Raw genomic sequence first — 15,514 nt, 5'->3', positions numbered from 1 at the left:
CGTCCAGACGGTTTATCCGCTTTGCGCAGCTAAACCTGGAGATGGCAGGTGCCTTAACTGGTAATGGGCGTCTGATCGGAACAATTGAATAGCTCCGATAGACGCCCATTGCTAAAGACGCCCAGCAGGGGGCGTGGAAACCAATTGAATCGTCCCCATTGTGATCTCATGCAAATTGATACATACTTGCTTGCATGGCAGACAAACATCACCAAGAGCCTGGAATAGGTTTTATGTGGTTTATTTTCCTGTAAGACAGCAAAGATACAAACTGCATATTCCCTACAGGACGTAAAACCCCCAGAAATCAGCGTCACATTTCTATGGTCACACAATTTCAAGTGATTTATGTACAGACATAAACTACGCCCGACTCTGGTGCCCGCAGCCCTTCTGGCTATATGTAAAATGTATACTTCAGATGGTACCGGATACAAGACGGACACCAGAAGCCAGCAAACTCCAAAGCAATCTGGAGTGGACAGCACACAGGTCAGGACACCGCAGGGCAGTTTTCCCACCATTAATGATATTCATTAAAACTTTGATCAACATACATCAGGTCTCCAGTTGTTGGACCGTCTCAGTGGTATGAACCGTTCATCCGGAGATTTACCCCCATTCAGCCACCATGAGGCAACAACTCAGGTACGATGCAGACTACACACAGTACGGACACAAACCTGCCTCTCGTGTTGCTTCACTTCCACCATCATAGGTGTAAACGCCGATTAAAACACGCCAACAAAGTAAAACCCAGACTTGTAACGCAGATTTGTTCCAATCTAGAGGAAACCAGGAAAGCACGGTAAAAGTTTGGAATAAATCAGATACTTGCCCTAAAGTGAATCTTGGATTCAATGAAAAAACTCTCAAAAAATGAGAAAAAAAAAAAAAAATGTAAAAGAATTAAAAAAAAAACAAAAAAAAAAAAAACAAAGACCTAGAGGTACACTAGATCAGGGATGGGGGAGAACCTTTGGCCCTCCAGCTGTTGAACTACACATACCAGCATGCCTTTCTACAGTTTTGCTATTTGGCCATGCTAAAACTGTTGCAGAGCATGCTGGGATGTGTAGTTCAACAACAGATGGAGGGCCGAAGGTTCCCCATCCCTGCACTACATAAACAGAATGAGGCATCCACATTCATCAGGGTCCTATAAGTCTCAGTACCACAGACACTCTACTGCTGAAGAATGGAACACAGGGCACTAAACTGCCCCCCCAATGTGCACTCCTGCCACATCTCCAAAACTCCAGCCCAAAGACTTCCAACAGGTCATTTTTTTGCAGGCTTTTCTGAGTCATGTATTTATCTGGGCAATTATTCCACAGACCAGAATCAAGAAAACATGAACTGTTATGGGAGTTTTGAACTAAAAGTGGGTAACATTGCTTTAGGGGAGACAACTGGGGCTCTACGTAAGCAGTATAACGGACACACATTCAGAATAAAATATAGGTCATATAAAAGCAGATCCACTGCGGAACACTGATAAGCCTCCAACGGAACGGTTATGTGTCTGGCTCATTAAACAAGTCCAGAGCAAAGAGCAGTAATCTACAGCTGTCTGTATTCCATGTTCCCACCTTGGAAGATGAAGGAATATTAGGGACTTATCTGACCACTGCCAGGGATTGTGCGAAGGATCTAGGACAGAAGTCTAGAGCACCCCCCTGGTGTTAGTCTGCGCTACTTTTGTAGTGGTCAGTGTAGTCCAAAAAGTGCAGGGTCTCACAGCTTCTTAAGACGGCTGTACAGCTCCCGTTTACTCTTCTCGCCAGCCCAAGTCCGGCTTTTCATACGGAACCTCCTCAGATCATCTTTGAAGTCTTCGTGGAGCATAGGCCGGTATCTCTCCGGATCACACAGTGACTGGTGGGGAGAAGAGTGAATGATCAGGCCTTGGAGCAGTGGTTCTCAAATCTCTTAAGTGACTCTGCCAACAGCCCTCCCGAATAAAAAAACAACACCCTCATTAACTTTGGGCTACATGGCAGCAGCACTTACAGATTACTCCCTTTGTTCCTACTCCTGCGAACTGCTAGATCTACAGACTGAAACAGCCTTTACCCTAACAGTTACGATTTCTGATATTCAATGTTCCTAGAGCTTATTTTGTAAGTAGCCAGTATCATCAACTCTCCAGCACCACATAAGACATATGTACCTTGCACTTCTGGAAGAAATCTTTGTAGCCGCCCAACAAAACGTACAGCTCAGGGTAGTGCAGTTTGGGATACTCATTCAGGTCTCTGTCCTTTTCTCTTAAGAACTTGCACCTGCAGAGAGATTAAACGCATCAGATCCAGTTACTGCTAACCAGCCCTCGTAACACGAGTGACCGCCTGGACATCCCGGCAGGTGCAGAGATACGGATTGCAGTCAGTTTATCTAGATCCGTAAGTGTCAAATGCAGTTTACCAGCAAGAACAAAACATTTCAGATGACAGAAGCGCTTGGCCAGAAGTTACCAACTTACATCCGAGGCCCCCTCTCCGAGGAGAACTCGCAGTGGAAGATCAGAATCACTCGCTTGGCTCCGTGTGGCCGGATGGTATTCTTTAGGAAATAATCCTCTATTTCTTGTTCCATGTGCAGATTGATTGCGCTCTGTGGGCAGAATGGTCTGTTACATGCGTTTCCCCTTGTAGATAGCTAAGCACCCAGGACTGGAGTGCTGTACAGAATTGGGTGGGGGTAGAGAGTGAACTATTCAAACATTTTTGCTATTTTAAGCAAATTAAGAAGGGGGTGTCTAAGCTCTTATCGTCTGAAGGAGAGTCAAGATGTTGCCGCGTCATACATAGAAAGTTTTCAAATAGTGGGAATATACTTTGGATGTAGCTACCATCCATTTATCCTCTCAAGGATGCAGGAGTTTGGTAAAACATTCCCAATTCCCTCCAGCCCCCTCATACTAGACACCTATAGATGGTGAGAATGAAGCAACCCTGCTTTTGTACTCAACTCCCCACCCACCCACAAGCATGGATGGATAGAGCATGTTACCTAGGAGAACACAAGTCTCCATTCACTTACACAAATGAGGCCAACTACGCACATCCTAAACATACGCCTCATTGCTGAACATTGGCAAAACAGTGCAGGGCAGCAATCGGGCAAATGAAAGACTTTAGTGAATGGCCTTATCAGCTCACCTTTATGTGCCCCCCATCATACTCATACGGGTATCTGCAGTCAACGATCACACAACGCTCAATGAAGTCTTTGAAATATCCATTTAAAACCATGGCCACCTGCAAGTCAGAATGTCAGTAGTGGACAGAGGCACGGGATACACCACAAGGTCAGGTCACTGCAGACGTACCATTTCCGGGGTGACGTATTTCAGCTCCTGACGTTTACCGCTCACAGTTGGAAACAGAAAGGTCTACAGAAGAAAGGGCCAGAGTCAACACATTTCATGCCGCCTCTCCTCCAGGAGTCACAGGTGTAATAACAGCTACAGCCCGTCTAAGGACAGACATCCAGGGTAAGAACTGCACTTTGTATGGACTTTACCTTTGAGAAGTCTCCAACAAGATCTTTTTGGTCGCTGTCAAGTAAACTTTCGATGGTTTCTTTGGAGAAGGACTTGGAGCATTGCAGATTCATGCTCTGTGGCATGGAGAGAAGGCATCAAGACAGTTCCCAGCCACTCTATTAAGCAAAGTCGTGAGAGGAGAACTCACCGTGTCAGAGTCGCCCGTGACCTCAAACATGCTCCGCCGCCTCTTTATTTTCTCCGGCATGTCTCCCTGCGCCAGCTCAGGCCTCTTCATTGTAGCTCTGCCCACCGGTGGGTGCTTTAATGGGGAGCCAGGCTCACAGCACTGAAAGGGAAACAGCAGAAGGATCAGCGGGAAAGCTTTCCATAACCTACAGCTACAACAATGAGGCTTTAAGTACTCACGTGTGCAGCGCTTCTCATTACCAAAGGAGCAGTCCACAGCCTGGCAACACCGCACGGGATTTCAGACTCGCTCTGGGGAAGAGAAACCAGTGCAATTGTCATTTCAGTACAAGATCCACAAGAACAGATCGTTATGGAACCAGAGTTTAGGCCTAAGTTCAAAACACAAAGTTCTACTTGTTTAGACCTTTAGGGAATTCAGCAGCACCCACGATGACCCATGTATTACTAGCCTTACTTCTACAACAGTCACTATAGCCCCATTAAAACATTTGTGTGAATGGGAAGTCCTTGGGGAGGGGCCACTGGGTAGTCACACGGGAGCAACAAATGCTGGACACCAGGTTAGCCAATTTCTGGTGTAATTTTCTTTAACACTTCATCTCCAATGGTTCTATACACGAATGGTCATGGTCACTAATAATTAAAGGCCAGCCACTATTGGTATATGGCTGGTGGGTAGAGTGGTAATAAGACTGTTGAGATGCTGATCCATTGCCACGTATAATGGATGTGAGGCCATCACACTAGACAGTGAGAGTTGGGCATAGTACTGTGAACACAAGGCATGATGGGCAGAGGAGATTATACAGATTGTATCACCAGGGTTATACTGGGCATAGGGACTACATATGGGTAACGCGGTAAAGGACACACTGTATTGGGCTGCATGCAATGGCCTTATGGTGATGCAGAGCAATAAGCCTGAACTGTGGTCTCCATAATAGGACAACCCATGTGTAGCAGGCAGACCATGTACCACATCATACCTCCTCATCGTCTCCAACCAGCATGTCCAAGAAGCCATCATCGCTGCTTTCAGTCGTAGTGGATGTGCAGGAGGACTTTCTTCTTAAAGGCAGATCGAATCCTTTAACCTCCGAGTCCTTCCCAGGAGAAGAAAACTGAAAATAAAAACCAAATAAACCCATAAGCCTGGACATTAAATATGGATCTATTTCCCAAAATATAAAAGAAGTTTCTAAAACAGGTGCAGCGCTGCCTAAAATTCAGCCTGGACTCCAGTCAGGAAGCCGGGTATTGGCCAGACCACAGCACCAAGTGGTCCGATTTACAGACGCTGGTGAATACCTTAAACAACAAGTTTCTCATACAGCCGTAGCTCTGGTGAGAACAGCGGCATCCCCTCCCACGTCCTTAGGATAATGTCTGGATCATTTCCCCCACTGGTCAAACATTCTGGCCTGGGATGTAGTTGGAATCCCGGTGATCGGAATCCCGACGGTCAAAATACCAACGCTGGAATCCTGACCGCTAGAATGCTGGCAGCGCCGCCACAGCTATTCCCACTCCTCCGTGTCCACCACACCCATACAGTGGGAATAGAATCTGTGGCGAGCAGAGCGAGCCTGCACGGGGCTCAATTCCGCTCGCCCCCCATGCCAGCATTCTGACCGCCGAGATTCCAACAGTCAGGATCCCTTATGCAACCCACTGGCCCCATCCTTGTGTACATCCACAAATAAGATTGTCAGCTCTGCTGAAATATACAGGGTTAGGTCCTCTCTAAAATCCTGCAGCAGGAGGTGATCTGCGACATGCCTCTAGACCAGCACATATATACCCAGAGGCCTTTGCTACACAAGCTGCTTATAACCTATGCATTTCGTACGACCAGCTCGAGATAGAACATTGCAAAAATTGGCCAGAGGGAGCAGTACAGGAGATATAACAGAATACCATGCATGCCGGTGCAGACTTCTGCCGTTGTACAAGTGCTTCCTTGCCATCCGCATGACACCGAAACCGCGTCGAGCCCCTGTAGCTTGGTCTAACTGGCATCTTGAACTGGAAGGCTTCCTGGAAATACAACAGTCAGCGGTGATCATCACAGTAACAGACTTCCCTCAAAGCTTGTAACAGGCCGGAAAATCAGGGTAACACCTACACTTCTCATGCTGGTTACATCACCGATGGCGGAACGAACGCCCTTAAACCCAGATTCTGTGTAAACACTGGAAGGACTAATGAAGGATGGAACTATCATGTTGTGTCCTTCATTAGCAGAAACAAGATCGCTTGCGATATCGCTAGGTTAAATGTGCAGCACATTAAACATAGCGCCAGTCGCTAGCGACTCTGGAAATGCACAACCACCAAGCGATGTAGGACAGGGATGGACAATTTTTTCTAAAATCTAGGAGCCAGACCCCTAACACCCACAAAAAAAAACCACCACACAACCCACCTGAACATGCTCCCCACAGCCACATTACTGAGCAGCTTCCCCCAGGAAAACAGACCCCACGGTCACACAACTAAGTGGGACTCCCAGACAAACCAGCCCTCCGCTGCAGTCCCACGGGTAAAACAATTACCTCCACCCTGTGGCCACATCACTACCCCCCTCTGAAGCCGCAATACCCGACCACACAGACCCGCTCATCGGAGAGCTCTATTCAGCCGGCATTTGGAGTAAGGCCGGGGCAGAGGCACAGCAGTCAGCGTGACACTCCGCACTAGCAGTCCTGTGCATGAAACGGCCACAGCAATGCAGCCACGCCCACGAATCTCCGCCGGGGCTGAAGAGTATCAGCCCCCTCCCTCCCTGCATAATCTGGTAGCCAGGCAGCAAAATTTAGAGGCCGTGGCTACCTGGCCCCTGGGATTTGTCCAGCCCTGATGTAGGCGATTTGTTGCTACGAAAACAGCAACCTGGTCTGACGTCACGCCAGGGTGTACCCAGCTTGAGCCCACGTGCAGCCACACTTTTACAACACAAGACCCTTTAACATTGGAACGGCTGCATTACGTCTCTCATCCACACGCATTACTTGTTCACACTCAAAATTACAGGACTTTATCCGGGCTTCACCCACTCTGTGGAATGCCCTCCCACGCACAGTAAGACTCGCCTCTAGTCTCCAAACCTTTAAATGTTCCCTGAAAACTCACCTCTTCAGACAAGCCTATCAAATTCCAGACCCACCCACATAACCTTCAGTGCTTCCCTATCTAATTACATCCTCTGTAGAATATTCATAACATCACATATCTTGTCTTTCTTTAGTCTCACACCCTCCTGACACTTGGATAACTTTGTGGGGTATCATCATACAACCCATTAAGAACCTAGCAATCTGGTGGACCATTATGCAATAGGTAGCATCTATCCTTGTGTATCTATGCCTATTTCCCTATAGATTGTAAGCTTGCGAGCAGGGCCTTCCTACCTCTGTCTGTCTGTTTTTACCCAGTTTTGTTCTATAACTGTTGTTCTAATTGTAAAGCGCAACGGAATATGCTGTGCTATATAAGAAACTGTTAATAAATAAATAAATAAAATTAGACACCTATTCACAATGTACTTACATTTTCCTTGTTTTCCGATTCACTAGATTCAAAAACGTCACAATCCAGGGAGTCGGAGAGATTCCTCTTGAATGCTGGGCTCGAACCCAGGAATTTTTGCTGAGAATACAAAGAAAGTCCTCAAATTCACAGTGTAAGTTTAGACCCCATTAACACTCTCAGAAACAAATCTTATTTTCATATAACAAACATGTCAGGCAACTCTAAGAGCTGTGATTTAACTTGATTAGAAAAGATTAACCCCCAGAGGAAGTTGCTTAGGTCCTAAACCCCAGTTACAGACTTCCAGCTTTTTGGGTTCAAAACCAGTGCCCTGTGTTACCTAGAAGTAAACTGGAAGGAGGACACAGGCTTATATGCCCAGTCGGATGAACCAAATATTCTGCAATGTCTCACATGCCTGCAGCAACTTGCTCTATTGTAGCCCAGTGTCGATAGGACATTCGACTTTCTCTATCCACCTAATATAAGTTTCCATAACACAGATACGTCAGCTGTATTCTACAACCCTAGTCCACACGCTGCTCGCTGTAGAGATCCTGATGTGACCTTACAGAACACAATTATCATTGAATTTAAGTTTCTACAGCCCAGCTGCTGGAAATGTAGACCGTACTGCCACCTGTAGATTAGAGCACCCAAAAACCCACCGTAGATGAATAACCAAAAACCGTCCCCAACAATACGGAGTAATAATGTCTGGCCAGATGTGGACACAACTACACACCAGATTACAGGGCATATTTATACATTAGGTGCTGGCTGTGCTACTACGCACGTGCGAGTGGAAAGAGCCCGCGTACCCTTCTACCGATAAACTGCAACAGCTAACGTCACCTGAAGACAGCTTACCTACCAGAGCCAAAGTTCTGGAATGCGACGCATTGGAAGATTTGGCATGTGAACAGCCCCTAAAGAAACCTATGGAGGCTACTTTCACGATCGAGAACGGGGATATTGCAGCAGGGGATCCTTAATATTTGCAGGTACCCCATTCCCCTGAAAATCAGGATTTTGGTACTTACCGATAAATCCCTTTCTCCGATTCCACAGGCGCCACTGTAGTGGAGATACAATGGGGATATAGTAGGCAGTAACTGGGAGCTAGCACTTTAAACTTCTAACCATGTGACTAGCTCCTCCCCTACCATGTCCCCCCTCCAAGCCAGTCTAGGGAAAACTGTGCCCGAGGAGAGCTGGAAAAGACCAACGTTAAAGTAGGAGGTTCGCCAAGCCATTTAAAACATGATAACATCAAGGAAACCTGGAAACATATTGAAAGGGTAACATGAACAAAACGCGCTGTCACACAGTGACATGCAAACCGATAAGTGAAGGAGGAAAACAACGCTGGGTGGGCGTCCAGTGGCCCCTGTGGAATCGGAGAAAGGGATTTATCGGTAAGTACCAAAAATAAGATTTTACTTACCGATAAATCTATTTCTCGTAGTCCGTAGTGGATGCTGGGGACTCCGTCAGGACCATGGGGAATAGCGGCTCCGCAGGAGACAGGGCACAAAAGTAAAAGCTTTAGGATCAGGTGGTGTGCACTGGCTCCTCCCCCTATGACCCTCCTCCAAGCCTCAGTTAGGATACTGTGCCCGGACGAGCGTACATAATAAGGAAGGATATTGAATCCCGGGTAAGACTCATACCAGCCACACCAATCACACTGTACAACCTGTGATCTGAACACAGTTAACAGCATGATAACAGCGGAGCCTCTGAAAAGATGGCTCACAACAATAATAACCCGATTTTTGTAACAATAAGTATGTACAAGTATTGCAGACAATCCGCACTTGGGATGGGCGCCCAGCATCCACTACGGACTACGAGAAATAGATTTATCGGTAAGTAAAATCTTATTTTCTCTGACGTCCTAGTGGATGCTGGGGACTCCGTCAGGACCATGGGGATTATACCAAAGCTCCCAAACGGGCGGGAGAGTGCGGATGACTCTGCAGCACCGAATGAGAGAACTCCAGGTCCTCTTTAGCCAGGGTATCAAATTTGTAGAATTTTACAAACGTGTTCTCCCCCGACCACGTAGCTGCTCGGCAGAGTTGTAATGCCGAGACCCCTCGGGCAGCCGCCCAGGATGAGCCCACCTTCCTTGTGGAATGGGCCTTGACAGATTTAGGCTGTGGCAGGCCTGCCACAGAATGTGCAAGTTGAAATGTGCTACAAATCCAACGAGCAATCGTCTGCTTAGAAGCAAGAGCACCCAGTTTGTTGGGTGCATACAGGATAACAGCGAGTCAGTTTTCCTGACTCCAGCCGTCCTGGAAACCTATATTTTCAGGGCCCTGACAACATCTAGCAACTTGGAGTCCTCCAAGTCCCTAGTAGCCGCAGGTACCACAATAAGCTGGTTCAGGTGAAACGCTGACACCACCTTAGGAAGAAACTGGGGACGAGTCCGCAGTTCTGCCCTGTCCAAATGGACAATCAGATATGGCTTTTGTGAGACAAAGCCGCCAATTCTGACACTCGCCTGGCCGAGGCCAGGGCCAACAGCATGGTCACTTTCCATGTGAGATATTTCAAATCCACAGATTTGAGCGGTTTAAAATGTGATTTGAGGAATCCCAGAACTACGTTGAGATCCCACAGTGCCACTGGAGGCACAAAAAGGGGGTTGTATATGCAATACTCCCTTGACAAACTTCTGGACTTCAGGAACTGAAGCCAATTCTTTCTGGAAGAAAATTTACAGGGCCGAAATTTGAACCTTAATGGACCCCAATTTGAGGCCCATAGACACTCCTGTTTGCAGGAAATGCAGGAATCGACCGAGTTGAAATTTCTTCGTGGGGCCTTCCTGGCCTCACACCACGCAACATATTTTCGCCACATGTGGTGATAATGTTTTGCGGTCACCTCCTTCCTGGCTTTGACCAGGGTAGGAATGACCTCTTCCGGAATGCCTTTTTCCCTTAGGATCTGGCGTTCCACCGCCATGCCGTCAAACGCAGCCGCGGTAAGTCTTGGAACAGACCTGGTACTTGCTGAAGCAAGTCCCTTCTTAGCGGCAGAGGCCATGAGTCCTCTGTGAGCATTTCTTGAAGTTCCGGGTGCCACGTCCTTCTTGGCCAATCCGGAGCCACGAGTATAGTTCTTACTCCTCTACGTCTTATAATTCTCAGTACCTTGGTTATGAGAAGCAGAGGAGGGAACACATACACCGACTGGTACACCCACGGTGTTACCAGAACGTCCACAGATATTGCTTGAGGGTCTCTTGACCTGGCGCAATACCTGTCCAGTTTTTTGTTCAGGCGGGACGCCATCATGTCCACCTTTGGTCTTTCCCAACGGTTCACAATCATGTGGAATACTTCCCGATGAAGTCCCCACTCTCCCGGGTGGAGGTCGTGCCTGCTGAGGAAGTCTGCTTCCCAGTTGTCCACTCCCGGAATGAACACTGCTGACAGTGCTATCACATGATTTTTCGCCCAGCGAAGAATCCTTGCAGTTTCTGCCATTGCCCTCCTGCTTCTTGTGCCGCCCTGTCTGTTTACGTGGGCGACTGCCGTGATGTTGTCCCACTGGATCAATACCGGCTGACCTTGAAGCAGAGGTCTTGCTAAGCTTAGAACATTGTAAATTGCCCTTAGCTCCAGTATATTTATGTGGAGAGAAGTCTCCAGACTTGATCACACTCCCTGGAAATTTTTTCCCTGTGTGACTGCTCCCCAGCCTCTCAGGCTGGCATCCGTGGTCACCAGGACCCAGTCCTGAATGCCGAGTCTGCGGCCCTTTAGTAGATGAGCACTCTGCAGCCACCGCAGAAGAAACACCCTTGTCCTTGGAGACAGGGTTATCCGCTGATGCATCTGAAGATGCGATCCGGACCATTTTTCCAGCAGATCCCACTGAAAAGTTCTTGCGTGAAATCTACCGAATGGAATCGCTTCGTAAGAAGCCACCATTTTTCCCAGGACCCTTGTGCAATGATGCACTGACACTTTTCCTGGTTTTAGGAGGTTCTTGACTAGCTCGGATAACTCCCTGGCTTTCTTCTCCGGGAGAAACACCTTTTTCTGGACTGTGTCCAGAATCATCCCTAGGAACAGCAGACGTGTCGTCGGAAACAGCTGCGGTTTTGGAATATTTAGAATCCACCCGTGCTGTCGTAGAACTACTTGAGATAGTGCTACTCCGACCTCCAACTGTTCTCTAGACCTTGCCCCTATCAGGAGATCGTCCATTTTCTTTGAAGAAGAATCATCATTTCGGCCATTACCTTGGTAAGGACCCGGGGTGCCGTGGACAATCCAACCGGCAGCGTCTGAAACTGATAGTGACAGTTCTGTACCACAAACCTGAGGTACCCTTGGTGAGAAGGGCAAATTGGGACATGGAGGTAAGCATCCCTGATGTCCCGGGACACCATATAGTCCCCTTCTTCCTGGTTCGCTATCACTGCTCTGAGTGACTCCATCTTGATTTGAACCTTTGTATGTAAGTGTTCAACTATTTCAGATTTAGAATAGGTCTCACCGAGCCGTCTGGCTTCAGTACCACAATATAGTGTGGAATAATACCCCTTTCCTTGTTGTAGGAGGGGTACTTTGATTATCACCTGCTGGGAATACAGCTTGTGAATTGTTTCCACTACTGCCTCCCTGTCGGAGGGAGACGTTGGTAAAGCAGACTTCAGGAACCTGCGAGGGGGAGACGTCTCGAATTTCCAATTTGTACCCCTGGGATACTACTTGTAGGATCCAGGGGTCCACTTGCGAGTGAGCCCACTGCGTGCTGAAACTCGAGACGACCCCCCCCACCGCACCTGAGTCCGCTTGTACGGCCCCAGCGTCATGCTGAGGACTTGGCAGAAGCGGTGGAGGGCTTCTGTTTCTGGGAATGGGCTGCCTGCTGCAGTCTTCTTCCCTTTCCTCTATCCCATGGCAGATATGACTGGCCTTTTGCCCGCTTGCCCTTATGGGGACGAAAGGACTGAGGCTGAAAAGACGTTGTCTTTTTCTCCTTTATACGGCAATACTTCCATGTGCCGTTTGGAATCTGCATCACCTGACCACTGTCGTGTCCATAAACAACTTCTGGCAGATATGGACATCGCACTTACTCTTGATGCCAGAGTGCAAATATCTCTCTGTGCATCTCGCATATATAGAAATGCATCCTTTAAATGCTCTATAGTCAATAAAATACTGTCCCTGTCAAGGGTATCAATATTTTCAGTCAGGGAATCCGACCAAGCCACCCCAGCGCTGCACATCCAGGCTGAGGCGATCGCTGGTCGCAGTATAACACCAGTATGTGTGTATATACTTTTTAGGATATTTTCCAGCCTCCTATCAGCTGGCTCCTTGAGGGCGGCCCTATCTGGAGACGGTACCGCCACTTGTTTTGATAAGCGTGTGAGCGCCTTATCCACCCTAAGAGGTGTTTCCCAACGCGCCCTAACTTCTGGCGGGAAAAGGTATACCGCCAATAATTTTCTATCGGGGGAAACCCACGCATCATCACACACTTTATTTAATTTATCTGATTCAGGAAAAACTACAGGTAGTTTTTTCACACTCCACATAATACCCTTTTTGTGGTACTTGTAGTATCAGAAATATGTAACACCTCCTTCATTGCCCTTAACAAGTAACGTGTGGCCCTAAAGGAAAATACGTTTGTTTCTTCACCGTCGACACTGGAGTCAGTGTCCGTGTCTGTGTCGACCGACTGAGGTAAAAGGACGTTTTAACGCCCCTGACGGTGTTTGAGACGCCTGGACAGGTACTAATTGGTTTGCCGGCCGTCTCATGTCGTCAACCGACCTTTGCAGCGTGTTGACATTATCACGTAATTCCTTAAATAAGCCATCCATTCCGGTGTCGACTCCCTAGAGAGTGACATCACCATTACAGGCAATTGCTCCGCCTCCTCACCAACATCGTCCTCATACATGTCGACACACACCACACACACAGGGAATGCTCTGATAGAGGACAGGACCCCACTAGCCCTTTGGGGAGACAGAGGGAGAGTTTGCCAGCACACACCAAAAACGCTATAATTATACAGGGACAACCTTTATATAAGTGTTTTTCCCTTATAGCATTTTAATATATATAGTCATATCGCCAAATAAGTGCCCCCCCCTCTCTGTTTTAACCCTGTTTCTGTAGTGCAGTGCAGGGGAGAGCCTGGGAGCCTTCCCACCAGCATTTGTGAGGGAAAATGGCGCTGTGTGCTGAGGAGAATAGGCCCCGCCCCCTTTTCGGCGGGCTTCTTCTCCCGTTTTTCTGAGACCTGGCAGGGGTTAAATACATCCATATAGCCCCCAGGGGCTATATGTGATGTATTTTTAGCCAGAATAAGGTACTATCATTGCTGCCCAGGGCGCCCCCCCAGCGCCCTGCACCCTCAGTGACCGCTGCTATGAAGTGTGCTGACAACAATGGCGCACAGCTGCAGTGCTGTGCGCTACCTTATGAAGACTGAAAAGTCTTCTGCCGCCGGTTTCTGGACCTCTTCACTTTTCGGCATCTGCAAGGGGGTCGGCGGCGCGGCTCCGGGACGAACCCCAGGGTGAGACCTGTGTTCCGACTCCCTCTGGAGCTAATGGTGTCCAGTAGCCTAAGAAGCCAATCCATCCTGCACGCAGGTGAGTTCACTTCTCTCCCCTAAGTCCCTCGATGCAGTGAGCCTGTTGCCAGCAGGACTCACTGAAAATAAAAAACCTAACAAAACTTTTACTCTAAGCAGCTCTTTAGGAGAGCCACCTAGATTGCACCCTTCTCGGCCGGGCACAAAAATCTAACTGAGGCTTGGAGGAGGGTCATAGGGGGAGGAGCCAGTGCACACCACCTGATCCTAAAGCTTTTACTTTTGTGCCCTGTCTCCTGCGGAGCCGCTATTCTCCATGGTCCTGACGGAGTCCCCAGCATCCACTAGGACGTCAGAGAAATCCTGATTTCTCCTTCACCCACTAGGGGCCACTGGAGTGTAGATACAATAGGGACGTCCCAGAGCGCCCAAGACGGGAGGGAGAGCGCTGAGAGTCCTGCAAAAATAAGATTTTACTTACCGATAAATCTATTTCTCGGAGTCCGTAGTGGATGCTGGGGTTCCTGAAAGGACCATGGGGAATAGCGGCTCCGCAGGAGACAGGGCACAAAAAGTAAAGCTTTTTCCGATCAGGTGGTGTGCACTGGCTCCTCCCCCTATGACCCTCCTCCAGACTCCAGTTAGGTACTGTGCCCGGACGAGCGTACACAATAAGGGAGGATTTTGAATCCCGGGTAAGACTCATACCAGCCACACCAATCACACCGTACAACTTGTGATCTAAACCCAGTTAACAGTATGATAACAGCGGAGCCTCTGAAAGATGGCTTCCTTCAACAATAACCCGAATTAGTTAACAATAACTATGTACAATTTATGCAGATAATCCGCACTTGGGATGGGCGCCCAGCATCCACTACGGACTCCGAGAAATAGATTTATCGGTAAGTAAAATCTTATTTTCTCTATCGTCCTAGTGGATGCTGGGGTTCCTGAAAGGACCATGGGGATTATACCAAAGCTCCCAAACGGGCGGGAGAGTGCGGATGACTCTGCAGCACCGAATGAGAGAACTCCAGGTCCTCCTTAGCCAGAGTATCAAATTTGTAAAATTTTACAAACGTGTTCTCCCCTGACCACGTAGCTGCTCGGCAAAGTTGTAATGCCGAGACCCCTCGGGCAGCCGCCCAAGATGAGCCCACCTTCCTTGTGGAGTGGGCCTTTACAGATTTAGGCTGTGGCAGGCCTGCCACAGAATGTGCAAGTTGGATTGTGCTACAGATCCAACGAGCAATCGTCTGCTTAGACGCCGGAGCACCCATCTTGTTGGGTGCATACAATATAAACAACGAGTCAGATTTTCTGACTCCAGCTGTCCTTGCAATATATATTTTTAATGCTCTGACAACGTCCAGTAACTTGGAGTCCTCCAAGTCACTTGTAGCCGCAGGCACTACAATAGGCTGGTTCAGATGAAATGCTGACACCACCTTAGGGAGAAAATGCGGACGAGTCCGCAGTTCTGCCCTGTCCGAATGGAAAATCAGATATGGGCTTTTGTAAGATAAAGCTGCCAATTCTGACACTCTCCTGGCAGAAGCCAGGGCTATAAGCATGGTCACTTTCCATGTGAGATATTTCAAATCCACCTTTTTTAGTGGTTCAAACCAATGAGATTTTAGGAAATCCAAAACCACATTGAGATCCCACGGTGCCACTGGAGGCACCACA

The 15,514-nt window shown here is 48.1% G+C and overlaps 1 protein-coding gene across 2 annotated transcripts in view; it reads right to left on the bottom strand.

Moving 5' to 3' along the window:
- Window positions 1-225: 225 nt before the first annotated feature.
- Window positions 226-15,514, bottom strand: part of CDC25A (cell division cycle 25A) — a 45,266-nt gene continuing 29,977 nt past the window's right edge. For both annotated transcript variants that reach the window (XM_063924563.1, XM_063924562.1), the window contains exons 7-18: window positions 7,253-7,351; window positions 5,621-5,740; window positions 4,690-4,824; window positions 3,920-3,991; window positions 3,699-3,839; window positions 3,529-3,624; window positions 3,335-3,397; window positions 3,165-3,263; window positions 2,486-2,616; window positions 2,174-2,285; window positions 1,742-1,878; window positions 226-785 (exon numbers count right to left, since the gene is read on the bottom strand). In XM_063924563.1, the coding sequence (XP_063780633.1) occupies window positions 713-785; window positions 1,742-1,878; window positions 2,174-2,285; window positions 2,486-2,616; window positions 3,165-3,263; window positions 3,335-3,397; window positions 3,529-3,624; window positions 3,699-3,839; window positions 3,920-3,991; window positions 4,690-4,824; window positions 5,621-5,740; window positions 7,253-7,351 (1,278 nt within the window). In that variant the 3' untranslated portion in view covers window positions 226-712. The remainder of the gene's footprint in view (window positions 786-1,741; window positions 1,879-2,173; window positions 2,286-2,485; window positions 2,617-3,164; window positions 3,264-3,334; window positions 3,398-3,528; window positions 3,625-3,698; window positions 3,840-3,919; window positions 3,992-4,689; window positions 4,825-5,620; window positions 5,741-7,252; window positions 7,352-15,514) is intronic.

This window comes from Pseudophryne corroboree, chromosome 5 (assembly GCF_028390025.1).
Source record: "Pseudophryne corroboree isolate aPseCor3 chromosome 5, aPseCor3.hap2, whole genome shotgun sequence".
Taxonomy (NCBI): domain Eukaryota; kingdom Metazoa; phylum Chordata; class Amphibia; order Anura; family Myobatrachidae; genus Pseudophryne; species Pseudophryne corroboree.
The sequence above is the reverse complement of the archived record's forward strand: the minus strand, read 5'-3'. Positions and strand labels throughout refer to the sequence as shown.